Source organism: Malus sylvestris, chromosome 7 (genome assembly GCF_916048215.2).
Source record: "Malus sylvestris chromosome 7, drMalSylv7.2, whole genome shotgun sequence".
Lineage (NCBI taxonomy): Eukaryota > Viridiplantae > Streptophyta > Magnoliopsida > Rosales > Rosaceae > Malus > Malus sylvestris.
In genome coordinates, this window is record NC_062266.1 from 31,739,711 (window position 1) to 31,767,701 (window position 27,991).

The following is a 27,991-nucleotide window of genomic DNA, read 5'->3' on the forward strand; positions in this document are numbered from 1 at the left end:
TAAGGAGTATTTTTGTCTTAAAATGTTGTAAATTTGTGTCCCACGGATGTGGAACATGTCGTTCCAGGGGGAGGTGGAACGAAAAATCATCCAAAACTTGTCCGTGGAATAGAGCATTCCACTCATTTTAAGCGCACCAAACGTGGGATGAAACGCCTCGTCTCATTCTGTTCCGTCCTGTCCCGCATACCAAACGCGACCAAGATGCTTCTTGCAAAAACACCAGTTATGAGCTTAGCAAGCAGTTCAAGTGCTTCTATAGGATTAATATGCATCTTTACTAAGAATTGGTTTCAAAAATATTTTCTCCAAAAACACTTTCAGTCATTTGAAAACGCTTCCAAACGAGTTCTAAACAAGCAAAGCACTTAATTTTATTCAAAAACACATAATGGTAACTAAACTAAAATTGCTCTCAAAATACAAATTTAGCCGCTAATCCTCCCACCTATTGCAACAAATAATTACTGTACAATCTTTTTCTTATATTTATAAATAATTTAAACAAAAAATTATACCATGCAAGCTTTGCCCCAACTCATGAAGAAGAGTTGTTGCTGCCCTCATACTCTCTCCTTATAATTTCAAGCACAAATTCATTCCATGTATCGACCGGACCCGGCATGCACCAGTGCAAGCAATCCTGTGGCGGAGGCCTTCCGTCAGGGCCCCGCTGTGTTTTCTTGTTAGGGTCGGGGCTTCTGTACGGGCCTGGATGCCCGTCGTGGCGGTACGCAAAAGGTTTCGTGATATCCATCAGTTTCAACTTCGACTTGTTTGTCACACCTTTCTGAATCGCACGGTTAAAACCCAAAACTTGTTTTTCATGCATTATATTCGTAAAGCCATTTTCCACTACTTCGCCCAGTGCAAGAGGCTTTACCTTCCCGGTGCATGATCCTCCAGTGTTCCAAGCTCCACCCTCGTAATGGTCAGGTGAATAAGAACGCACAATGGCGATCCCCGTATTATTCGGATGTCTAGCAACAGCAGTGAGAATTGTCTCGACAGATATTCCAAATGCTTCAATGTTGTTAACCTTCATAGGCCTTGATTTGTCCGGCCACCATAACTGCCCTCCCACAATCTCGTTGTTTAAGATATAGACCGACTGCTTGGCAAACCAATGGCCGGAAGAGAAAACAATCACATCAAACTGTGGGATGAGATCCATGAATTTGTCATCAGGGGCATCAAGGTGGAGCTTGGCCACACCCTCTGGAGCAAAATGAAATGCCTCAGATGTTTGCTTCACAAGCCACGACGACCAAATCCGGACAACAAACATAGATGTCGACTTGAAATAATAACGTTGCATTCTCTTGTTCCCACGGTTTTTTGGAACTTCTACCTGCATACACCACACAAAGATGCAAGCACTGCTAGAGTTACTTAAAACAGCATTATCTGCAAAAAAGGATGGAGATGCAATTTCATACAGCTGCTTTGAAACGCAATCGCTAAAAACGAACTCCACAAAACTAATTCCACATGCATTTAGAGACGTATAATACTAGCAGGGTTGATGAATCCAGCGTTGCGAAAATTCCATCTACTATAAGAAAAAAACATTTAATTCAAGGTAACTAGATCATAAAAAATTTAGACAATTACCTGCCAGAGCATGCACAACAATGACTCCATATGGTTTCGAGCAACCGAATCACCAATGAAAGCTATTGTTTTCCCCCTCATCAACTCTAGAAATTTCCTGGCATCAAAACGTGGCAGGTCACACTGAGAGGGCTTCCATCGCCAATTCTCATACTGCTTGTCAGGTCTCCCATTTCCCTGGCAATTTTGCATCTGTGTCAGGACAGGGCATGTATTGTTTGTATATACCGGTCCTGCTGAATCATAAATCCAACTTCCACTGTATAGATCACAGCCTGCATAATACGAACAGAAGTAAGTCAAATTCAAAGAAAAAAGTACTTGAAAATGTTATAGCAACAAGTCAAATTTCAGAAGTACAAAAGGCTAAATTATACATAAGTTCAATCAGAGTACAAAAGGCTAAGAGTATAGCAAAATGTTAAATTTCAGCAAACATGAAAACATAACGGAACAACATGAAAGCATAACGGAACAACATGAAAGCTACCTGAATCAACGGAAACACCACTGGTTGCATTGTTGGGCAACTGAGAAGAAGCTGATGTAGTATCATTGGGCTCGAGTGCAGGTGCTGATATATCCTTCATCTCCTTTGTTTGCGAAACTATTGATGGATCACTTGAAGTCGAGGACAGTTGTGGATTGGACTCGTCTGACAAATTCTTATCAGTTTTAATCATACCGTCATCAATTGATGAAGTGGTTGAAACTGCAGGCTCTGATGGACCAGTTGAGTTTACTGATCCAACATTTTCATTATCTGATGAACCGGATGAATTCTTTGCCACATCTGGCAGATCTTTGATCTCTCTAGTTTCTGAAACAACCACTGAACCATCTGAACTCAAGGGTGCTTGTGAATTCGACTCGGTAAGAATATTCTGATTAACAACTTTTGTTTGTGGATCCACTGAACTTTTCGGAACTTTTGAATTAGACTCCGATACCATATTCTTATCGACACTATCTACATTGTTTGGAAGGGGAGCATCGTGGTTAGTGGGATTCCCTATAGAGGTAGAATAATCCAACTTCTGCATACTATCAACACCATAGAAATACCAGCTAACCGTTGAACCAATCGGGTAAGTCACTAAAACCCAGGAAGCAAAAAGTAAGAACAAAGCCAATGCCACCCCGGAAACTACCATCCACGAAAGAGCTTTCGGGTAGGAAGTCATCGAAATCGAACCTTTGGACGAAGCCCAAGTCAATGAAGTCATCGCTTTCCAAATCAAGCAATTCGTGTGAAATAAACTATCTAGCCTAAATTAAACTACCAATGGAAAACCCCAAAAGCATGCGTTCAAATGGCTAAAGAAAAAACCCAACTCATCATTTTCTTTCCAAATTAGGAAAACCCCAACTTTGAGCTCAACCTCCTCCAGCAAACCCTGAAAACATACGCAACAACAACTCCAGAAATTACATGTAATTCAAGCAACACAATGTTAAAAATGGAAACTTTATAATCATGCTTAATGATAATCACGTTTATAAGTAAATTTAATTACTAAAAATGGACAAACAACAATGGCTTCCAAAAGGGTATGAAGATCTAAAGAAAATATACCTTGATCAACGCTACACGCAATAGAAGATCTTGAAGCACTTAAAAGGAAACAACAAATGGAAGCATGAAGATTTGTTTACAGGGGAATTGGATTCCTGGGTAAGTGAAAAGAATGGGAAACATGGATTCCCGACCTGGAAAGTTGAATGCTTTATGTACGGAACATGGAATCAGATCAATGGCGGAGAGCTGGTAGAAATGGAAGTAGTGGATGAAGATCTGGAAAGAGGGGGCTTGGATTTAAAGAATCAAGATGAAAGATGAAAGATTTAGATGGGAAAATTATAATCTTGTTTTTATTTTTTATTTTTTATTTTTAGAAACTATTATAATATTGTGTTTTTTTGGCAAAACTATTATAATCTTGTTTATTTGAGTGATATGCGGCAGATTGAATTAGACGATTCGTCTTCTTGGAATATGTTTGGGCTGTATGGTTTGGGCCGTATGGATTTTTTTTTGTCAAATTTCTAACCGATTTTATTATTATAATTATGTACTTAACCGTGTTCTATGTATACTAAAAAATCACTCCGCATCGACTTACAATATAATTATGGGCCATGCTTGACATTTTGTGACGATCAATTTGTTGTAAGCGTCAAATTTAGAAACACTACTTTCTTGGGGAAAATATAAACAATACTAAATATCGACTTGTAAGAAATTTGTTGAATACTTAGATGAATGCAGATTATATGTTTGTTTCTAGTATTTTTATTATCTTCTAATACTTTATAATTTATATATCATTCTATTTTGTAATTAATGTATTCCAATGCTTAAAAACAATAAATTTACTTAAATCCGCCTAGTCCCTCTATGCCCCTAGTTAAGCTCCGCCTAGTCGTCTAAGCACTAAGCTTTAGTCTACCAACCGACTAACGTCTAGCATCATTTAGATACTTGATAACAAAACGACATTTTTATTAAGAAGTTAACAGAAAATAAAAAAAACTTTTGATTTATTGGTTTTGAAGGAATTAATACATAATTGGGCCTGTTGTTGGGCAGCCGAATAGAGCAAACCGACAACAAAATAACAACACTTGACAACCTTGGGCTCTGCCGTTTCAAATATGTCCAATATTAAGACATTAATTCCAACAAAAGATTTTCCTGAAAGCAAAATTTGGGGCAAATGCAAATGCAAATGCAATACACAAATTATATTATAGTTTAAATTGCCAAGATGCTTTTGTACTAATTTTTTTTAATCACGATGCACTAATTTTTTTTAAATAATTAGTATTTAAAAATTATATTATAGTTTGTGCAATACTAATATAATTTGTGAGTAGTGTATTGCATCTTGGCAACTAAAAAAAATTATATTATAGTTTAAATAATTAGTATTGCACTAAATTTTTTTAATAACGATGCACAACTCACAAATTATATTATAGTTTAAATTGCCAAAATGCTTTTGTTATGCACATGACTCAATATACTTTCATAACATTGTTGCGAAATACACTTTTTTTAATCACACTTGTGGCAGAAAAATTGTCACATTTCGGCCCGGAACCCCACCACATCCCGGGCTCGACTCCACCGTAGCATGATATTGTCTGCTTTGGACCCCAACCACGCCCTCATGGTTTTATTTTTGAGAACTCACATGAGAACTTTATAGTGGATCACCCATCATGGGAATGCTCTCGCACGAACTCACTTAACTTCGGAGTTCCGATAGAACCCGAAGCTAGTGAGCCCCTAAAAGGCCTCGTACTAGGAAGAGATGAGAATATACATATAAAATTTACAGGATCCACTCTCCTGGACGATGTGGGATGCTACAAAAATTATAGCTCATTTGAAGAAGAATAAAAGTGCAATTGAGGGTAGTTTTATTCACACCTCACAAATTTATCAAGCCACCCCATTTTAAAAAAAAATCCTACAAAATTCTAATTTTATCGAATTTAAAATTTGTCGTGCCTTTAAAATTTAAATGTTAAAGGTTGAACCAAAGTCACACGTAACTCATACAAAACTGCTGACTCTCCCCCCTTCTCCACCTCAACGGTCCATTAGTACTGTTTGGTAAGTGGGACGGGACAAAACGGAGTGGGACGAGGCGTTCCGTCATACGTTTGGTGCGCCTAAAACGGGTGGAACGCGCTGTTCCACCAGAAGAATTTTAGGTGAATTTTCGTTCCGCTTCACCCATGGAACAACTCGTTCCACGTCCGTGGAACACAAAATTATAACATCTCCGTCTCCTTCTTCCTTCTTGTTTCGGTCCGAGAGCATCTTTACTCCCTCTCCATTCCGTCCCATCTTATCCCATCCCGTCCCGTCTCATTCCATTCCTTGGTACCGTTTGGTACGCAGACGGAACGGGACGGGATGGAACAGAAGGGGACGAAACGGGACGGAACAAGACGGAACGGATGATGTAAATATTGAAAAAGATAGGGAGAAATTTTGTCATAAAATGTTATAAATTTGTGTTCCACGAATGTGGAACGGGTCGTTCCAGGGGAAGAGGTGGAACGAAAAATCAGCCAAATTTCGTCCCATGAACAACCCGTTCTACAGTTTTCAGACGCACCAAACGTGGGACGTAACAGCTCGCCTCGTCCCGTCCCACGTACCAAACGGTACCTCTGCTCCCGTCTGCACACCAAACGATAACTTAGGATCCAACATCCTCCCGCCAAACACCGAATTATCCCCAAAGGTTTAAGCTTTCACTCTCGCTCTCACCCCACACCCTCCCTTAAACCCTCATCTCCGTCCACACCCCATTTCGTCGTCGTTTCTCAGGAATCTCACAGTCAGAGTCTTCTGCTACCGAATTCTAAAATCCTAGGCTTCCCACGCATCAGCGGAGATGAGCGTCGCGGCCTACAAGATGATGCACTGGCGGACGGGCATCGAGAACTGCGCCTCGGAATTCATCTCCCACTCACTTGCCGGCTTCGTGTCTCGAATGCATCCGATTCAGACCGACGATATGGAGTCCAACTGGCCGCCCACCCGCCGAGAAATCGGCCCCATTCCGGACCTCGTCGTCACCGCCGGAAACGTCCTCGAAGTGTACGTTGTCAGACTTCAGGAGGAAGATGGCGCCAGAGGCTCTAGGGCTTCCGGAGAACCCAAGCGTGGTGGTCTCATGGATGGCGTCTCTGGGGCTTCCCTCGAACTCGTTTGCCATTACAGGTCCATTGCCCCAGTTAAACCCCTCTTTCGATTTTCATGGCGTTTGGCCTGGAGTTTAGCTCGAATTCGCTAAATTTGTCTGTCGTAATACTGTTTTTGAATTAATTACTGATGGTTTCTATTCAAATTTTTGTTTGCATGCAGTTGGATTGCTGAATGCACGGTAATGTGTAACGGTGGCGGTATTATCTGGCGGAGGCGGCGATGGTTATAGAAGAAGAGATTCTATTGTCTTAACCATGGAAGAAAAAATCGATAATATCGCCGATATTATCGGTTTTTTACTTTACCGATATTTTAATAGGTATCCGAGGAATTTTCGTCAAAATATCGTGATATTTTAGATAATATCGCGATATTTTTGGTTTCTTGACAGTCAGTCACAACCTCGCAGGAGAATCAGAATAACTCTGAGCAAGAACGAAACCTGCAACCAAACGGAACAAAATCATCACTATCTTTCAACAAAAATCACCACTTTATACCAAAATCAGTGACAAAATTACACTAATCCGAGAAGCAAGGGCTTGAATTCGAGCAAGATCTGGAAGAAAACAGTAGAAGCTGAGAGATCGAGTACCTCACCAGCAGTTACAGTGATAAAGATCATCATCTTTGGAAGGCCGCGGATCGGACGGAGCTCAGAGATCAATGAGCAAGCATTTCACAGATCGTATTCGATCAGCGGCTGAAAGAGAGGAGAGAGAGAGAGCAGAGGGAGACGCGGACGAGGAGGATCGCGCCGATGGGGACGACGGAGGAGAGGTAGAGGTCGCGGCCCGCGGGACATGGTGACGGGCTCGACGAGGAGGAAGGCGAGGGAGGAGCAGAGAGAAAGGAAGTAGAGGGCGCCGATGAGGATGACCGATTTGAGGTAGAGCCACGGGGTGCGAAAAGGGGTATGTATGTTGCTTGGCTCTTGGTTGAAAAGGGGTGCGAAACTGAGAAACAATGGAGAGATTGAAAGGGATGGTCTGCTACGGAGAGATAGAGCCTTTTGAGGCTCTGGGCTCGAGGAAAGGGCAAAATATGTAGCAGCTGCTAGGGTTTTTCAATTCAAACAGGAAGCTGTTGCATCAGCATATATTGTAGTTGTTGCTGCACTTTGACACAAGTGTGGACTTGGACGTGTTGGGCCGTGTTTCTCTTCAATAGCACCAGGTCTTCAGTTCGAATCCAGGTGATCTTTGTCCTTTTTCTTCTTTTCTTTTTGTTTTATTATTTGTTTATTTTAATTTCTTTGTTTTCTTTTCTTTTTTCCTTTTCTTCTAGTTTATTTATTTTAGGCTTTTGTTTTATCTTTTACAGTTTTTATTTTTGTTCTTCTTCTTTTCTTTTTGTTTTATTATTTGTTTATTTTAATTTCTTTGTTTTCTTTTCTATTTTCCTTTTCTTCTAGTTTATTTATTTTAGGCTTTTGTTTTATCTTTTACAGTTTTTATTTTTGTTCTTCAATCTTTGTTTATTTTTACACACCTTGAGGACAAGGTGTGCAATAAGTTTGGGGGTGGGAAAGTAAAATTTTAGGATTTTAATTTTTTAGGCTTTTGTGTAAAATATTGTACTAATTCATTATATATAAATGATTATGGTGTGTTTAGACTTCTTTCATTAATTACTACATATTTTCTACACTCATAATGTTTGTCAGCTCGCTATATAATTAACTTGATATTGTTAAATCCATCATGCAATGCATTTCCTTCCAATTTTTTGTGATAAACTAATAGATAATTGACTAAATAAACATCCTGCAAAGTTTCAATAAAAATTTCCAAGTTTTTCTTACAATTTCCGTGGTTTCCATGTAATTTTTATCGATATCGATATTATCCCGATATTTCCATCGATATTTCCGTGTTTTCGGACTACCGATATTTCCGATATTACCGATATTTTCTTCCTTGGTCTTAACCTTTGAAGATGCAAAAATCTCAGTTCTTGAGTTTGATGATTCAATTCATGGACTCCGTACTAGGTGTGGTAATAAAGATTAATTATTAGTCTTAACAAGAACTTATCAATGTGATTAGTGCGTACGCACCTCAAGTAGGGTTGGATACGAGTTCGAAGGAGAAATTTTGGGAAGACCTTGGAGACTTGGTGCAAGGAATTGCTCAGACGGAGAAGTTATTTATAGGAGGAGATTTAAATGGACACGTGGGCAGGGAGACAGGCAACTATGGAGGTTTTCATGGTGGCCATGGTTTTGGGGAGAGAAACGAGGATGGGGAAGCTATCTTGGATTTTGCAATGGCATATGATCTCTTCTTAGCCAATATCTTCTTTAAGAAGAGAGAAGAACATGTGATCACCTACAAGAGTGGGTCGTCAAAAACACAAATAGATTTTCTTCTAATGAGGAAAGGGGATCGTATAACTTGTAAGGATTGCAAAGTTATACCAGGAGAGAGCGTGGCTAATCAACATCGCTTGTTGGTGATGGATGTACATATCAAAAGAGTGAGAAAAAAGAACAAGACTTGGAAGTGCCCAAGGACTAGATGGTGGAATCTAAAAGAAGAAAAACAAGCCATTTTCAAAGAGAAAGTAATCACCCAGTGTGTGTGGGATAGAGAGGGGGAAGCTAACCAAATGTGGGATTCCATGGCTAGTTGTATCCGAAAAGTAGCAAAAGAGGTATTAGGAGAGTCCAAGGGCTTTGCCCCACACCAAAAGGAATCTTGGTGGTGGAATGAGGAGGTACAAACAAAGGTGAAGGCTAAGAAGGAATGTTGTAAAGCCTTATACAAGGATAGGACCGATGAAAATGGTGAAAGGTATAGAAAAGCGAAGCAAGAGGCGAAGCAAGCTGTGAGAGAAGCTAAGTTAGCGGCTTATGACGATATGTATAAGCGACTAGATACCAAAGAAGGAGAGTTGGATATCTATAAACTAGCTAGAGCAAGGGAAAAGAAGACAAGGGACCTAAACCAAGTGAGGTGCATCAAGGATGAGGATGGAAAAGTTCTTGCTACAGAGAACGCGGTTAAAGACAGATGGAAATGTTATTTTTATAATCTTTTCAATGAAGGACATGAAAGAAGTGCTTCTTTAGGGGAGTTGAGTAACTCAGAAGAGTGTAGAAACTACTCTTTTTATCGTAGAATTCGGAAGGAAGAAGTGGTTGTAGCTTTGAAGAAGATGAAGCATAGAAAAGTAGTAGGCCCAGACGATATACCAATCGAAGTGTGGAAAGTTTTGGGAGAGACAGGTATAACATGGCTCACTGACATTTTCAATAGGATTCTGAAAACAAAGAAGATGCCAAATGAGTGGCGAACGAGCACTTTGGTGCCTATCTACAAGAATAAGGGCGATGTACAAAATTGCATGAACTATAGGGGTATTAAGCTAATGAGTCATACAATGAAGCTCTGGGAGAGAGTCATTGAGCATAGATTGAGGCAAGAGACACAGGTTTCGGACAACCAATTCGGGTTCATGCCAGGGCGCTCAACCATGGAGGCAATCTATCTCTTACGAAGATTGATGGAAAGATATAGAGATGGGAAAAAGGATTTACACATGGTCTTTATAGATTTGGAAAAAACGTATGATAGGGTCCCAAGAGACATTCTTTGGAGAATTTTAGAGAAGAAAGGAGTACGAGTAGCATATATCCAAGCTATACAGGATATGTATGAAGGAGCAAAGACTGCCGTAAGAACTCATGAAGGACAAACCGAAAGCTTTCCCATAACTGTAGGATTACATCAAGGTTCATCCTTAAGTCCTTACCTTTTTGCGTTGGTAATGGATGAGTTAACAGGACATATTCAAGATGATATTCCTTGGTGTATGCTTTTCGCAGACGATATAGTGTTGATAGATGAAACTCAGGAAGGGGTAAATGCAAAGCTTAACCTTTGGAGAGAAGTGTTGGAATCTAAAGGTCTTCGCCTAAGCCGATCAAAGACAGAATATATGGAGTGCAAGTTCAGTGCAAATAGAGGCCAAAACGAGTTAGGGGTGAGGATCAGAGATCAAGAAATAACAAAGAGTGACCGTTTTCGTTACCTAGGATCTATCTTGCAAAAGAACGGAGAATTAGATGGAGATCTCAACCATAGAATACAAGCTGGATGGATGAAGTAGAAGAGTGCATCAGGCGTTTTGTGTGACCGCCGTATGCCACTAAAACTCAAGGGAAAATTCTATAGGACGGCAATAAGGCCGGCGATGCTGTATGGCACAGAATGTTGGGCGGTGAAGCATCAACACGTACACAAAATGGGTGTAGCGGAGATGAGGATGCTTCGTTGGATGTGTGGGCACACGAGAAAGGATAAGATTAGGAATGAGGATATCCGGGGTAAAGTAGGAGTAGCCGAAATTGAAGGAAAGATGAGAGAAAATCGGTTACAGTGGTTTGGACATGTGCAAAGAAGGCCTACTGACGCTCCGATTAGAAGATGCGACTATGAGACAGAGGTTCAGGGCCGAAGGGGTAGAGGAAGACCTAGGAAAACTTTGGAAGAGACCCTAAGAAAAGACTTAGAGTACTTGGATCTAACGGAGGACATGACACATAACAGAACACAATGGCGTTCTAAGATTCATATAGCCGATCCCACTCAGTGACTTGGATTTTCCAAGTCTCCAACCGAGAAGTTTTCCTCACTCGGGAAATTAAGGGAACACTACCTCAACCTACATGCTCCACTCACAAAGCTTCAACATACAAGCTTCAACAAAAGAAAATTCAAAGAACTTAGCGAAGAAGGCTTTGGTGTATTTAACACAATACGTTGAAATGAAGGAAAGCTTATTTATTGATATCCCCGATAAGTTACAAATATGTACATATACTTGAGTCAAAATAAACAAACAAGAGGGAGCCTTCACAAAGGTTGCTTAGGAGAAGTCTCAGCAGTCGGTAGAGCCCCAGAAAGAGAAGGCACCGGAGGGGGATCATTCGGAGCCTCAGTACTGGACAGAACCCTAGAAGGAGGAGGCATCAGAGGTTGATCATTTGGAGCTTCATTAAGCGGTATAGCCCCAGAAGACGAAGGCAATAAATGCCTTTGGAACAAACCCACAAATCTCTGATGATCAAGTAAAACCTGACCATCAGATTCCTTCATCTGGTCAAGCTTCCTCTTCATGTTTGTAGCATAGTCATGTGCGAGCCGGTGCAACTGTTTATTCTCATGCTTGAGCCAACTAATCTCCTGTTTGAGACTCATCACTTCAGCCGCCAATGATTCAACTTGGCGGGTTCGAGCAAATAGGCGTTGGGCCATATTAGACACAGAACCTGCACACTGAACACTGAGAGCCAGAGAATCCTTAACAGCCAACTCATCAGACCGTTTGGAAAGTAGTCTGTTATCTTTGGGAGTGAGAAGGTTCCTGGCCACTACCGCAGCGGTCATATCATTCTTCATCACGGAATCCCCAACGGTAAGAGGACCAGTAGGGGAGACGAAGGATGGGCGCCATATGTTGTCTGGAGAAGGCGAGGCTGCCTCTTCAACAAGGTTCAAGTCAAAACGACGGTCGGAGGGGCCAGACATTTTCAAAGGTGTTGAAGAGAGAAGAGGTCGGACAAATCAAGATCTTAGAAGTGCAAGAATGAAGCTTCTACTGGTGGATATTCAAGTGTGTTTTGGAACTTAATGTCAGCCCTTATAAAAATCTGCACTCGACGAAGCTTCAGAAATCGAAGAGGCGCCTGCTCAGAAATCGAAGAGGCGTTTGCTTTCTCAAAAGCTGGGCTGCTCAGAGACCACGAGGGTCGATCTCAGAAATCGAAGAGGCGTTTGCTTTCTCAAAAGCTGGGCTGCTCAAAGACCACGAAGGCCAATCTCAGAAATCGAAGAGGCTTGCTTTCTCAAAAGCTGGGCTGCTCAGAGACCACGAGGGCTAATCTCAGAAATCGAAGAGGCACCTACTTTTCCAGCCTTGTCAGCACCTGTCACACGCACACTCAGCTTTGCGGAAATTATGGGCATTTTGTCGAAGATTTCTGGCGAAGTAGAAAGCACATGAATCGTACTGTTCAATCACCCACTTCCCACACGCAACAGTAGCTCATGGGTACCACAGATAACTTTGCCAAAGTTCTCTGACAAAGTTGAGACACGTGAAGCTTGTAGCTCCCACTACATCGCTCTGACCAAGAAGGGTAAAAGAATAGCAAAGAAACAACACTAACAAAGTTTAGACACATAAATTTTGAAGGTCTAGCTACCATATTATTACCCATAAGGGTAAAGGAACAGTACCACTGCTGGATAATTGGAAAGTCCCGGTGTGTCAACCTCTAGCAAACATGCCCAACCTTTACTCACATTCGAGAAAACACTCCCAACAAGATTGCTTGCTCCAAAATCGAAGAGGCACCGCCCTCCGAATCTCGAGAGCCAGACTCCCAACATGATTACTTTCTAAAAAATCGAAGAGAGGGTAAAGGAACAGTACCACTGCTGGATAATTGGAAAGTCCCTGTGTGTCAACCTCTGTGCTTCGTGGCAAGGTAGACTAGCAAACATGCCCAACCTTTACTCACATTCGAGAAAACACTCCCAACAAGATTGCTTGCTCCAAAATCGAAGAGGCACCGCCCTCCGAATCTCGAGAGCCAGACTCCCAACATGATTACTTTCTCAAAAATTGAAGAGACACCGCTCTCCGAATCTCGAGAGCCAGACCCCCAGTAAGATTGCTTTCTCAAAAATCGAAGAGGCATCGTTCTCCGAATCTCGAGAGCTAGATCCCCGACAGGATTGCTTGTTCAAAAACCAAAGAGGCACCACTTTCCCAACTTCAAGAGCTGGATCTCCTTGGATAAAGCTTGTCTGTAATCTTCACACGCAACATCAGCTTTCTAGATACCAGACCACTTTTTCAAAGTGCTCTGACAGAGTTAAAACATGTGAAGTTGGCAGCTCCCACTACCGTGCTATGACCAAGCAGGGTAAAGGAATAACATTATTACTTGATGTTAGGGAGACTCCTATATATGTCGACCTCCATCCCCAACGGACAGGCAGACCTGCAAAAATGCTCAACCCTTCCTCTTATCTGAGAGGGCACTCCCAACGAAGCCTTTCAAAATATTCAGCTTTCTTTCCCCCCGATAACACCTCTGTAAACAAACTATACTAGAGCAAGAATATCTCATATCATCAGGGTTAAAAGCAAGAGTATCCTATATCATGCTTTTTCCCTGTCTTTTCCTTTGGCCTTGTTCTTACTTGCAAGACAAGGAGAATGAGAGCAATCAGTCAGCACTTGGAATCAAGCTTCCAGCCAGGAACTGACTGCCTAGAACCCCTTACCTGATTACTTACCTGGCATTGCTCTCGAGTACTCATCTTCAACATCTTATGCTTCCAGGGAAGATACTGCATCTGCCTGAGGAACAGATAGGGCAAGTGAGAAGGATACAAGGAAGCATGTGGAGACAAGCGTAACAGCACACGTGCCGATACATCCACTACTCTGTCAAAAGCCAAAGTATCCCATATCAGCAGGGTCGAACGTACTCTAGATTTGATGGACTTGTTTTGACCCTCAAATTCTTCAGTCGGCCTTATACTCTAGAGGAAACCAGAAAACCCTCCAGCCCAGTTCAAGAATAAGCCTGTGGAAAGTTACTTCTTCAAAAGCAAAAGTATCTCATATCATCTCTTCTCATTTTTCTTCTCTTTATCCTTCATGCTGCCTGCAAGATAGGGAGAATGTGAACAATCAGCCGGAGCTCTGATTGCTTACCTTGTCTGTCACCTCTTTCAGCAGATCCCCTAGCTCGGCGACTTGGGGGACTCCTACTACATGGTTTGTATCGCGCTTGACCAAGCCTGAAACTACAAGTAAGCTTCAAGTGAAATTGATACATTACCTTGTGCATCTCCACCAGTTACAGATGCCACCCCTGGATGGAGGAAGAGTACTTCCAGAGAAGATGTCACATCTACCTATGAGACAGATAAGGCAAGTCAAGACGATACCACACTCCGGTACTTAGAAGTTTCGTGGTTACGAGATCATTCTCCCACAATATTTCCTAATGTCATTTGTACTAAATCATTCACTTGTACTCACTAAAGAAGAGCTTGAACCTATGTACTTGTGTAAACCCTTCACAATTAATGAGAACTCATCTATTCCGTGGACGTAGCCAATCTGGGTGAACCACGTACATCTTGTGTTTGCTTTCCTATCTCTATCCATTTATATACTTATCCACACTAATGACCGGAGCAATCTAGCGAAGATCACAAAAAGTGACCGTTTTCGCTACCTAGGATCTATCTTGCAAGAGAACGGAGACTTAGATGGAGATCTCAACCATAGAATACAAGCTGGATGGATGAAGTGTAAGAGTGCATCCGGCGTGTTTGTGTGACCGTCGTAGGCCACTGAAGCTCAAGGGAAAATTTTATAGGACGTCAATAAGGCCGCGATGTTGTATGGCACAGAATGTTGGGCGGTGAAGCATCAACACGTACACAAAATGGGTGTAGCGGAGATGAGGATGCTTCGTGTGAGGTATGGGCACACGAGAAAGGATAAGATTGAGAATGAGGATATCCGAGGTAAAGTAGGAGTAGCCAAAATTGAAGGAAATATGAGAGAAAATCGGTTCCGGTGGTTTGGACATGTGCAAAGAAGGCCTACTGACGCTCCGGTTCGAAAATGTGACTACGGGACAGAGGTTCAGGGCCGAAGGGGTAGAGGAAGACCTAGGAAAACTTTGGAATAGACCCTAGGAAAAGACTTGAGTACTTGGATCTAACGGAGGACATGACACAAAACCGAGCGCAATGGCGTTCTAGGATTCATATAGCCGACCCCACTTAGTGGGAAAAGGCTTTGTTGTTGTTGTTGTTGTTGTTGTATTAGTCTTGCTGTTTCGGTTGATGTCATATCATTTGAAGTTTCCTTTAAGTCCAAATCAGAACACACTTGAATGTTTTTTTTGGAAGTGTTGTAGTGTTGGAGTCACGAATGTTGAATCCCGAGTAAGAATTTAATTGTGAATTTGCTAATAAGGGAATACTCCATCTCCTCTAGCAGGCTTCTATACATCAACTGAATTTTACAGTTTTACTTGAAGTGGGTTGTGTAATTTAGTGATTGAAGAGCCTTAAAGTCTCTAATCTGTATTCTTTCTCGTTATTAACTAGTTATATATTTTCCATAGTTTGCTTAATCGTGTTATTACCTGAGTTTGGTTATGTATATGTTTCCAAAGTTTGTTTAACTGTGTTGCAAGGTGATATTAATTCATTGACGTTGACCTTTTTCCCAGCTCCATGCACTGTTTTGAGGGCCCAGAGTGGCTTCATTTGAGAAGAGGCAGAGAGTCATTTGCAAGAGGCCCATTGGTTAAGGTTGATCCCCAAGGCAGGTTCGGAGGCGTTCTTGTTTATGGCTTTCAAATGATAATTCTTAAAGCTGCGGAGGTCTCTTTTGCCTCCTCCACTTTGCATTTTGATCATCGTAGTGGTACTAGCAGTCTCATGTTGAAAAATTATGGCTTAATAAGTTAGTTTCGATTCCTGATATATTTACAATAGGATTTGGAGGGAAAAAGGAAAAACTGTTGGCTTAGCGACAGTTCTAAGCATTGGCTCCTATGCCCTTATTAGGAGCATACTCAAATTGGTCTACGATATTGTGTCAACAAATTATTGGCTCTCATATTCAACAATGTGTTGCTTAGTATTGGTCACTGCGTCTTAGGCTAAAAAGGTCGTACCCAGTGCACAAGGCTCCCGCTTTACGCAGAGTCACTGCGTCTTAGGCTAAAAAGGTAAAATTAAAGAAGTTAATTCTCTATTCCTGCTTTTTAAATTGTACGATTTGGAAGGGAAAAAGTGAAACCTTGTTGCCTTAGTAACAGTTCTAAGTGTTACCTATGCTGTATGCCTTTGTTAGTAGTGCTTTCAATTATTGGCTTGGTCATTGTGCCTCAACTCTCATGGTCCTCTAGTAGATACGTGATCTATAAAAGAGGGTCCTCCTGTATCTCAATTTGTATATCTTGTTGTCAGGGTGGCTCTGGTTTGGTTGGGGACGATGATGGTTTTGGTTCCGGAGGTGCAATTTCTGCTCGTGTTGAGTCGTCTTACATTTTTAATCTGGGAGACATGGACATGAAGCATGTAAAGGATTTTACATTTGTACATGGTGAGTTTGGATGTGGAATAATCTTTGGAAGAAGCAATATTTGTAAGACATTTAATAGACAAAGATTGTATTTGGATTTGTGGACTAAAAAGAAGATATTTGGATATGAATTCTTAGCGTGCATTATTTAATGAGACTTTAGATATTCTATGATAATGAAATTCATATGTGAATTTGAGTATTTGAAATTAACAGAATTTCATATAGGTTGCATAATTCACTTCATTATAATTATATTTATATTATTTAAAGTGTTATTTTCCTTAAAAATAATGTTGTGGTTATCAGTATCCATATTTTCTTGTCTTGCATTCCCGAGTAGGTTTGAAACAAAATAGGTTAGTTCTAATAACTTCTTGTGGCTTTTTATCTTTTAAAGTTTGACATAACGTATGTTGTATAGGTTACATTGAGCCTGTGCTGGTTATCCTTCACGAGCAGAAGCTTACTTGGGCTGGGCATGTCTCATGGAAGCACCATGCTTGTATGATTTCTGCACTTAGTATCAGCACAACTTTAAAGCAGCATCCGCACATATGGTCAGCTGTTGTAAGTTCCACCAAGATAAATTTATCTTCAAATTTTGAAATTACTCATTATAAATTTCTTTTCTTTATGTCCCCAACTATTTTTTTTATGTTCATACAGTCATTTTGATCCATAAAATCAATGTTTAAGCATTCAGCTGACTATGAAAATGTGAACAAATTTTTCTTGAAAGTCTTGCATGCTTTTGCTATACTGGAGAAATGTGTATGTTTGATCCAAGTCAGATGACCTGAAAGATTATCCTTCTTAATGTGGGAATATTTGGGAAGACATCCTTACATTCGATCTATTTTTACTTATATTTGTGTCAGAATCTCCCACATGATTCCTACAATCTGCTTGCTGTACCATCTCCAATTGGCGGTGTTCTCGTGATTAGTGCAAATTTTAATCCATTATAATAGCCAGGTAAGTTAATTTATTATAGTGGTTTTATTAGCTGAAGCACTTTTTTATGAGGTTTTTACCAACTTTATGCAGTCAGCCTCATGTGCATTGCCATTAAACAGTTATGCTGCTTCTGTTGATAACAGCTCTCTCTCTCTCTCTCTCTCTCTCTTCACACACACACACACACACAACCAACACACCCTTGTATTCCCTCCCTCCCTCTCGTCTCTTTGGCTAATCTCTCTCATCCACACTTTGTTTTTATATAATTTAATGTATTTTCTGTTTTATGCAGTCAAGAGATGCCAAGATCTAGTTTTTAACTGTGGAGCTTGATGCTGCCAATGCAACTTGGTTGCTGAATGATGTAGCCTTGCTGTCTACAAAAACTGGGGAGCTACTATTGCTCACCCTTGTTTATGATGGACGGTTAGTAATTACAATTTATTTTTTTTTTAATTTCGTTTGAGCAGAAGAAGCAGAGCTTGTTACTTTCTTCACCACCAGTGCATGACTTGCTAATTGTATCATCTTCTGTACCATAATATCTTGTACTTGGAGGGTATTATCATTTATATTTTGTATGATTCGGGAATTGTGTTGTGATTTTTTATGATGTTAGAAATACAAGAGGGCTCAAAATTTCATTTTATGAGATAAAGTCAGTTATTTCTGTATTCAGGTTTCAGAGGTGTACGCCAAAGATTTCAAGGGTGCCATATCTGCATTAGCCTCACTTCAAGGTCATCTGTTGATTGAGCAGGTCCTAAAATTACGTTAAACAAGTGGAATGGCACTGAACTGAATGGTGTGGCATTTTTTGATGTTCCACCATTGTATGTTTTGAGCTTGAATATTGTATGTATACTTCCTTAACTGTCTCTTTTAAATTGATTCGTTGTTTGATACCTGGATATCAGTACTTGAATATACGATTTAATTATGTGATGTGAAATCTGAGGGTGCACGTTGAAATGTTTCAAACTTCTCAAGTTGTGTCTTTAATTTGATTCTTGGTGTATAATGTTAGTCGTAATTTATTAAGATATGATTCTGAGCAATATGTGACCAGTGTCAATGGCCAAATTTGTCTTTGCAGGTCAAGAATTTTTCCTCCTTGGTGACATTCACAAAAGCATTTACTTTCTCAGTTGAAAGGAGCAGGGATCTCAGCTAAATCTGTTGGCCAAGGATTTTGGTAACCTAGATTCTTTTTTATCGATGGAAGTTTGCTGAGGCTTGTAGTTGCAGATGAACGAAAGAACATTCAGGTTAGTGCCTTGTAGCTGAGATATATTTTAGTCCTCTTTTAGGGCTCTCTTATTATTTTATTTTTTTGTGACTAACAATTCTTTTGGTTAGTTTTTCATCCCTGATTGTTGGAGGGATAGTTTACTTATTTTAAACACATTTTCTATGCCAAACAGATCTTTTTCTACGCACCAAAGAGGTCTGAGAGTTGGAAAGGCCAGAAGCTTCTCTCAAGGGCTAAATTTCTTGTTGGTACCCATGTTACCAAGTTCTTGCGGTTGCAGATGCTCTCTAACTCAGGGACTAATCCAGGCTCCAACAAAACTAATTGCTATGCTTTGTTATTTGGTACCCTGGATGGCAGCATTGGTTGTGTTATGCCTCTTGATGAACTCACATTTCGTAGGTTGCAGTCACTACAGAAAAAGCTTGTTGATGCAGTTGCCCATGTTGCTGGTTTGAATCCAAGAGCTTTCCGCCAGTTTCGGTCAAATGGAAAAGCTTATCTGCCTGGCCCTGATACCATAGTTGACTGCAAGCTTCTAACCCAGTGAGTTCCATGTTCCTTCTATTTAGATTACCGTTCAAGATACAAAAGATTTTGCTGCCTTGCTTTTTGGAGAGAAATATTCCGTCATCTTTGTAAACCCAACAACAACAACAACAACAACAAAGCCTTTTCCCACTAAGTGGGGTCGGCTATATGAATCCTAGAACGCCATTGCGCTCGGTTTTGTGTCATGTCCTCCGTTAGATCCAAGTACTCTAAGTCTTTTCTTAGGATCTCTTCCAAAGTTTTCCTAGGTCTTCCTCTATCCCTTCGGCCCCGAACCTCTGTTCCGTAGTCACCTCTTCGAACCGAAGCGTCAGTAGGCCTTCTTTGCACATGTCCAAACCACCGTAACCGATTTTCTCTCATCTTTCCTTCAACTTCGGCTACTCCTACTTTACCTCGGATATCCTCATTCACAATCTTATCCTTTCTCGTGTGCCCACACATCCCACGAAGCATCCTTATCTCCGCTACACCCATTTTGTGTACGTGTTGATGCTTCACCGCCCAACATTCTGTGCCATACAACATCGCTGGCCTTATTGCCGTCCTATAAAATTTTCCCTTGAGCTTCAGTGACCTACGACGGTCACACAACACGCCGGATGCACTCTTACACTTCATCCATCCAGCTTGTATTCTATGGTTGAGATCTCCATCTAATTCTCCGTTCTCTTGCAAGATAGATCCTAGGTAGCGAAAACGATCGCTTTTTGTGATCTTCGCTAGATTACTCCGGTCATTAGTGTGGATAAGTATATAAATGGATAGAGATAGGAAAGCAAACACCAGATGTACGTGGTTCACCCATATTGGCTACGTCCACGAAATAGAGGAGTTCTCATTAATTGTGAAGGGTTTACACAAGTACATAGGTTCAAGCTCTCTTTTAGTGAGTATAAGTGAATGATTTAGTACAAATGACATTAGGAAATATTGTGGGAGAATGATCTCGTAATCACGAAACTTCTAAGTTCCGGAGTGTGGTATCGTCTTGACTTGCCTTATCTGTCTCGTAGGTAGATGTGGCATTTTCTCTGGAAGTACTCTTCCTCCATCCAGGGGTGGTATCTTTAACTGGTGGAGATGCACAAGGTAATGTATCAATTTCACTTGAAGCTTACTTGTAGTTTCAGGCTTGGTCAAGCGCGATACAAACCATGTAATAGGAGTCCTCCAAGTTGCCGAGCTAGGGGATCTGCTAAAAGAGGTGACAGACAAGGTAAGCAATCAGAGCTCCAAGCAATCAGTCCCAGATCAGAACTTTGATTTCGAGTTCCGGCTGATTGTTCACATTCTCCCTATCTTGCAGGCAGCATGAAGGATAAAGAGAAGAAAAATGAGAAGAGATGATATGGGATACTTTTGCTTTTGAAGAAGTAACTTTCCACAGGCTTATTCTTGAACTGGGCTGGAGGGTTTTCTGGTTTCCTCCAGAGTATAAGGCCGACTGAAGAATTTGAGGGTCAAAACAAGTCCATCAAATCTATAGTACGTTCGACCCTGCTGATATGGGATACTTTTGCTTTTGACAGAGTAGTGGATGTATCGGCACGTGTACTGTTACGCTTGTCTCCACATGCTTCCTTGTATCCTTCTCACTTGCCCTATCTGTTCCTCAGGCAGATGCGGTATCTTCCCTGGAAGCAGAAGATGTTGAAGATGAGTACTCGAGAGCAATGCCAGGTAAGTAATCAAGTAAGGGGTTTCAGGCAGTCAGTTCCTGACTGGAAGCTTGATTCCAAGTGTTGACTGATTGCTCTCTTTCTTCTTGTCTTGCAGGTAAGAACAAGGCCAAAGGAAAAGACAGGGAAAAAACATGATATGGGATACTCTTGCTTTTAACCCTGATGATATGAGATATTCTTGCTCTAGTATAGCTTGTTTACAGAGGTATTATCGGGGGGAAAGAAAGCTGAATATTTCGAAAGGCTTCTTTGGGAGTGCCCTCTCAAATATGAGGAAGGGTTGAGCATTTTTGCAGGTCTGCCTGTCTGTTGGGGATGGAGGTCAACATATATAGGAGTCTCCCTCACAACAAGTAGTAATGTTATTCCTTTACCCTGCTTGGTCATAACACGGTAGTGGGAGCTGCCAGCTTCACATGTTTTAACTCTGTCAGAGCACTTTGAAAAAGTGGTCTGTGGTATCTGGAAAGCTGATGTTGCGTGTAAAGATTACAGACAAGCTTTATCCAAGGAGATCCGGCTCTTGAAGTTGGGAAAGTGGTGCCTCTTCGGTTTTCGAACAAGCAATCCTGTCGGAGATCTGGCTCTCGAGATTCGGAGAACGATGCCTTTTCGATTTTTGAGAAAGCAATCCTGCTAGGGGTCTGGCTCTCGAGATTCGGAGAGCGGTGTCTCTTCGATTTTTGAGAAAGTAATCATGTTGGGAGTCTGGCTCTCGAGATTCGGAGGGCGGTGCCTCTTCGATTTTGGAGCAAGCAATCTTGTTGGGAGTGTTTTCTCGAATGTGAGAAAAGGTTGGGCATGTTTGCTAGTCTATCTTGCCACGAAGCACAGAGGTTGACACACAGGGACTTTCCAATTATCCAGCAGTGGTACTGTTCCTTTATCCTTGTGGGTAATAATATGGTAGCTAGACCTTCAAAATTTATGTGTCTAAACTTTGTTAGTGCTGTTTCTTTGCTATTCTTTTACCCTTCTTGGTCAGAGCGGTGTAGTGGGAGCTGCTTCACGTGTCTCAACTTTGTCAGAGAACTTTGGCAAAGTTATCTGTGGTACCCATGAGCTAATGTTGCGTGTGGGAAATGGGTGATTGAACAGTAAGATTCATGTGCTTTCTACTTCACCAAAAATCTTCGACATAATGCTCATAATTTCCGCAAAGCTGACAGGTGCTGACAAGGCTGGAAAAGTAGGTGCCTCTTCGATTTCTGAGATCGGCCCTCGTGGTCTCTAAGCAGCCCAGCTTTTGAGAAAGCAAGCGCCTCTTCGATTTCTGAGATCGGCTTTCGTGGTCTTTGAGCAGCCCAACTTTTGAGAAAGCAAACGTCTCGTGGTCTCTGAGCAGCCCAGCTTTTGAGAAAGCAAACGCCTCTTCGATTTCTGAAGCTCCGTCGAGTACAGATTTTTATAGAGGCTGGCATTAAATTCCAAAGCACACTTGAATCTCCACCAGTAGAAGCTTCATTCTTGTACTTCTAAGATCTTGATTTGTCCGACCTCTTCTCTCTTCAACACCTTTGAAAATGTCTGGCCACTCCGACCGTCGTTTTGACTTGAACCTTGTTGAAGAGCCAGCCACGCCTTCTCTAGACAACATATGGCGCCCATCCTTCGTCTCCCCTACTGGTCCTCTTACCGTTGGGGATTCCGTGATGAAGAATGATATGACCGCTGCGGTAGTGGCCATGAACCTTCTCACTCCCAAAGATAACAGACTACTTTCCAAACGGTCTGATGAGTTGGCTGTTAAGGATTCTCTGGCTCTCAGTGTTCAGTGTGCAGGTTCTGTGTCTAACATGGCCCAACGCCTATTTGCTCGAACCCGCCAAGTTGAATCATTGGCGGTTGAAGTGATGAGTCTCAAACAGGAGATTAGAGGGCTCCAGCATGAGAATAAACAGTTGCATCGGCTCGCACATGACTATGCTACAAACATGAAGAGGAAGCTTAACCAGAAGAAGGAATCTGATGGTCAGGTTTTACTTGATCATCAGAGATTTGTGGGTTTGTTCCAAAGGCATTTATTGCCTTCGTCTTCTGGGGCTGTACTGCGTAATGAAGCTCCAAATGATCAACCTCTGCTGCCTCCTCCTTCTAGGGTTCTGTCCAGTACTGAGGCTCCAAATGATCCCCCTCCAGTGCCTGCTGTTTCTGGGGCTCTACCGACTGCTGAGACTTCTCCTAAGCAACCTTTGTGAAGGCTCCCTCTTGTTTGTTTATTTTGACTCATGTATATGTACATATTTGTGACTTATCGGGGATATCAATAAATAGCTTTCCTTCATTTCAACGTATTGTGTTAAATACACCAAAGCCTTCTTCGCTAAGTTCTCTGAATTTTCTTTTGTTGAAGCTTGTATGTTGAAGCTTTGTGAGTGGAGCATGTAGGTTGAGGTAGTATTCCCTTAATTTCCCGAGTGAGGAAAACTTCTCAGTTGGAGACTTGGAAAATCCAAGTCACTGAGTGGGATCGGCTATATGAATCTTTGAACGCCATTGTGCTCGGTCCTGTGTCATGTCCTCCGTTATATCCAAGTACTCTAAGTCTTTTCTTAGAGTCTCTTCCAAAGTTTTCCTAGGTCTTCCTCTACCCCTTCGGCCCTGAACCTCTGTCCCATAGTCGCATCTTCTAATCGGAGCGTCAGTAGGCCTTCTTTGCACATGTCCAAACCACCGTAACCGATTTTCTCTCATATTTCCTTCAATTTCGGCTACTCCTACTTTACCCCGGATATCCTCATTCCTAATCTTATCCTTTCTTGTGTGCCCACACATCCAACGAAGCATCCTCATCTCCGCTACACCCATTTTGTGTACGTGTTGATGCTTCACCGCCCAACATTCTGTGCCATACAGCATCGCCGGCCTTATTGCCGTCCTATAAAATTTTCCCTTGAGCTTCAGTGGCATACGGCGGTCACACAACACGCCGGATGCACTCTTCCACTTCATCCATCCAGCTTGTATTCTATGGTTGAGATCTCCATCTAATTCTCCGTTCTTTTGCAAGATAGATCCTAGGTAACGAAAACGATCGCTCTTTGGTATTTCTTGATCTCCGATCCTCACCCCTAACTCGTTTTAGCCTCCATTTGCACTGAACTTGCACTCCATATATTCTGTCTTTGATCGGCTTAGGCGAAGACCTTTAGATTCCAACACTTCTCTCCAAAGGTTAAGCTTTGCATTTACCCCTTCCTGAGTTTCATCTATCAACACTATATCGTCTGCGAAAAGCATACACCAAGGAATATCATCTTGAATATGTCCTGTTAACTCATCCATTACCAACGCAAAAAGGTAAGGACTTAAGGATGAGCCTTGATGTAATCCTACAGTTATGGGAAAGCTTTCGGTTTGTCCTTCATGAGTTCTTACGGCAGTCTTTGCTCCTTCATACATATCCTTTATAGCTTGGATATATGCTACTCGTACTCTTTTCTTCTCTAAAATCCTCCAAAAAATGTCTCTTGGGACCCTATCATACGCTTTTTCCAAATCTATAAAGACCATGTGTAAATCCTTTTTCCCATCTCTATATATTTCCATCAATCTTCGTAAGAGATAGATTGCCTCCATGGTTGAGCGCCCTGGCATGAACCCGAATTGGTTGTCCGAAACCCGTGTCTCTTGCCTCAATCTATGCTCAATGACTCTCTCCCAGAGCTTCATTGTATGACTCATTAGCTTAATACCCCTATAGTTTATGCAATTTTGTACGTCGCCCTTATTCTTGTAGATAGGCACCAAAGTGCTCGTTCGCCACTCATTTGGCATCTTCTTCGTTTTCAAAATCCTATTGAAAAGGTCAGTGAGCCATGTTATACCTGTCTCTCCCAAAACTTTCCACACTTCGATTGGTATATCGTCTGGGCCTACTGCTTTTCTATGCTTCATTTTCTTCAAAGCTACAACCACTTCTTCCTTCCGGATTCGACGATAAAAAGAGTAGTTTCTACACTCTTCTGAGTTACACAACTCCCCTAAAGAAGCACTCATTTCATGTCCTTCATTGAAAAGATTATGAAAATAACCTCTCCATCTATCTTTAACCGCGTTCTCTGTAGCAAGAACCTTTCCATCCTCATCCTTGATGCACCTCACTTGGTTTAGGTCCCTTGTCTTCTTTTCCCTTTCTCTAGCTAGTTTATAGATATCCAACTCTCCTTCTTTGGTATCTAGTCGCTTATACATATCGTCATAAGCCGCTAACTTAGCTTCTCTCACAGCTTTCTTCGCCTCTTGCTTCGCTTTTCTATACCTTTCACCATTTTCATCGGTCATATCCTTGTATAAGGCTTTACAACATTCCTTCTTAGCCTTCACCTTTGTTTGTACCTCCTCATTCCACCACCAAGATTCCTTTTGGTGTGGGGCAAAGCCCTTAGACTCTCCTAATACCTCTTTTGCTACTTTTCGGATACAACTAGCCATGGAATCCCACATTTGGCTAGCTTCCCCCTCTCTATCCCACACACACTGGGTGATTACTTTCTCTTTGAAAATAACTTGTTTTTCTTCTTTTAGATTCCACCATATAGTCCTTAGGCACTTCCAAGTCTTGTTCTTTTTTCTCACTCTTTTGATATGTACATCCATCACCAACAAGCGATGTTGATTAGCCACGCTCTCTCCTGGTATAACTTTGCAATCCTTACAAGTTATACGATCCTCTTTCCTCATTAGAAGAAAATCTATTTGTGTTTTTGACGACCCACTCTTGTAGGTGATCACATGTTCTTCTCTCTTCTTAAAGAAGGTGTTGGCTAAGAATAGATCATATGCCATTGCAAAATCCAAGATAGCTTCCTCATCCTCGTTTCTCTCCCCAAAACCATGGCCACCATGAAAACCTCCATAGTTGCCTGTCTCCCTGCCCACGTGTCCATTTAAATCTCCTCCTATAAATAACTTCTCCGTCTGAGCAATTCCTTGCACCAAGTCTCCAAGGTCTTCCCAAAATTTCTCCTTCGAACTCATATCCAACCCTACTTGAGGTGCGTACGCACTAATCACATTGATAAGTTCTTGTCCTATTACAATCTTGATTGCTATGATTCTATTTCATACCCTCTTGACATCTACAACATCTTGTGTCAAGGTCTTGTCCACGATGATGCCAACACCGTTTCTCGTTCTATTTGTGCCCGAGTACCAAAGTTTAAACCCTGAGTTTTCTAGATCCTTTGCCTTAAGACCAACCCACTTAGTTTCTTGTAGGCACATAATATTTATCCTTCTCCTCACCATAACTTCCACTACTTCCATAGATTTTCCCGTTAAGGTTCCTATATTCCACGTTCCTAAACGCATTCTACTCTCCTGAACTCTACCCTTCTGTCCTAGCTTCTTCACCCTCCCCCGTCCAATGGAATCAAAGTACTTCTTTTGTGTGTCTCGTGTAAAGTTGATAGGTGCATATGCTCCCAAACAACTTTGAGTGGAGTCGTTCGAAAAGAAGTTTCTATGGCCCCCTTGCTCATTTAACACTGCATCCGGGTGCCTATGGAGATACAGCGACCCTTGCTCACTTATCACTGTGCTCGGGCCACACAGCGCGCCACTTACGGGTGACGCCCTAGCTTTAGCGCGATTTCGTTCTGAATTCATTTTCATAAGGATTCGACGTAACTGTAGAGTGCCGGCTGTCGACTACCTGACGCCCTCCCCCTCCTCCTTTACCCGGGCTTGGGACCGGCAATGTAAGATAAACTTACATAGGCGGAGTTCATCTTTGTAAACCCAATAATGCTAAATACTTTCCTAATGAAATGATGCACGCTTCTAATTCTAGATCAACACCATCAACAGTATTTGATGGCATGATAAAAACTGGTACTTCAATTTCCATCCTCCAACTTATGAGATGCTTCTATTGGAGGAACAGCTTGAAATTGCAAACCAGATAGGGACGACTCGTTCACAAATTTTTACAAACTTAAATGACCTCGCTATAGGAACGAGCTTCTTGTAAGTGCTGCGTTTACCTTGTTCGTGATTGTTGGGTTCCGCTGAATTGAGAAGAAAGAGGAGGGGTAAGAAGTGGGAAATACTGTTGCTCCACTGCGGTAGTTTTAGGTGACAAGAGTTGAGAGTTTCCGGCTAACCAGTATTGCTAGGCTCAGTGAATCGTTCGGTTTTGTTGTGACGAGTATAACAGCCTAGCAACCTAGTCATTTGTTTCCGCTGATGGGTTGTAAGTTATCATAGTCGTTAACCTTTGTCCGAGACCGCTACATTTGTTCACATGTAATAACCGTATTGATGAAATTACCATGAGTTTTTACCACCTCAATCTCTTTCGAACTCGATTTTCTTCTTTTCAAGGACATTTCTTTATGCGCTTCTGAGGCGTAATGCCATTTTTTTAAATATTACAGCAATGCCTTGTAACTCAAGACTCCTCTTTCGCTTTTGTGAAAGGAAGTTGAAATTCTGGATTTGAATGGAAATCAAATTATTGCACATATCAAACTATATTGTTTTCTGAATATATGTTGAAATTCCAAATTCTTTTGGAACGGAACTGGAAGGGCGGGCAGAAGTTCGTTGGTGTTGCAGGAAAGGAATGGCCTTTCTAACGTATATTCCGTCGTACCGGCATGGCCCCACTGATTTGTTTTCGATCGGAGCATCAAGCAACTTCAGTGATGGTGAGCTGGTCAAGTAAGGAGAATCGACAAGGTGGAGAAGATTTAAAAAGAATCTGCAGCAGTGAGAGTCAAATGACTGATCGTGATCGTCTGCAGAAGTTGTTTGAGTCTTCAAATATGTAAGCCTGTTCGCTGAGGTGAACAAGAAGGAGGCCCTGTATGCCCCACTATACGGCTGAATCACCATCTTTCTGCCCGAGCAACCTGGTCCCTATTCGCTTGCTTGTTCGTTGGATGCGTTGTTTGTGTAACACGTATTGAGGAAGTCAACTTCTGATATTAATTTAAGACAGATTTGGGTATTGGTTTTTTTATGTAATTTTCAATTCCAAAAAATTGTGGATTATAATCTCTTGATTTCGATTCGATCTTTCCAAAAATCATATTTACTGATTACATTGTTTTG

General features: G+C 41.5%; 1 protein-coding gene, 1 long non-coding RNA gene and 1 pseudogene across 3 annotated transcripts; 2 read left to right on the top strand and 1 right to left on the bottom strand.

Moving 5' to 3' along the window:
* Positions 1-349: 349 nt before the first annotated feature.
* LOC126630339 (protein YLS7-like) lies at positions 350-3,545 on the bottom strand. The gene is made up of 4 exons (XM_050300425.1): positions 3,191-3,545; positions 2,105-3,011; positions 1,615-1,889; positions 350-1,351 (listed from the first exon to the last, which is right to left on the bottom strand). Exons 2-4 carry the CDS (start codon positions 2,838-2,840, stop codon positions 539-541), a joined length of 1,824 nt encoding a protein of 607 aa, XP_050156382.1. The 5' UTR covers positions 2,841-3,011; positions 3,191-3,545; the 3' UTR covers positions 350-538.
* Positions 3,546-5,828: 2,283 nt separating this feature from the next.
* LOC126630806 (cleavage and polyadenylation specificity factor subunit 1-like) lies at positions 5,829-17,587 on the top strand (annotated as a pseudogene).
* Positions 17,588-17,725: 138 nt separating this feature from the next.
* Positions 17,726-27,981, top strand: LOC126630807 (uncharacterized). 2 transcript variants are annotated; one of them, XR_007626117.1, is made up of 5 exons: positions 17,726-17,869; positions 18,123-18,298; positions 18,540-18,711; positions 18,868-19,241; positions 27,466-27,981. It is a non-coding gene; the product is annotated as an uncharacterized LOC126630807 (long non-coding RNA). The 2 variants fall into 2 exon arrangements; XR_007626116.1 differs by lacking the exon at positions 27,466-27,981 and adding an exon at positions 26,660-27,227 and having other exon boundaries at positions 18,868-19,324.
* Positions 27,982-27,991: the final 10 nt, after the last annotated feature.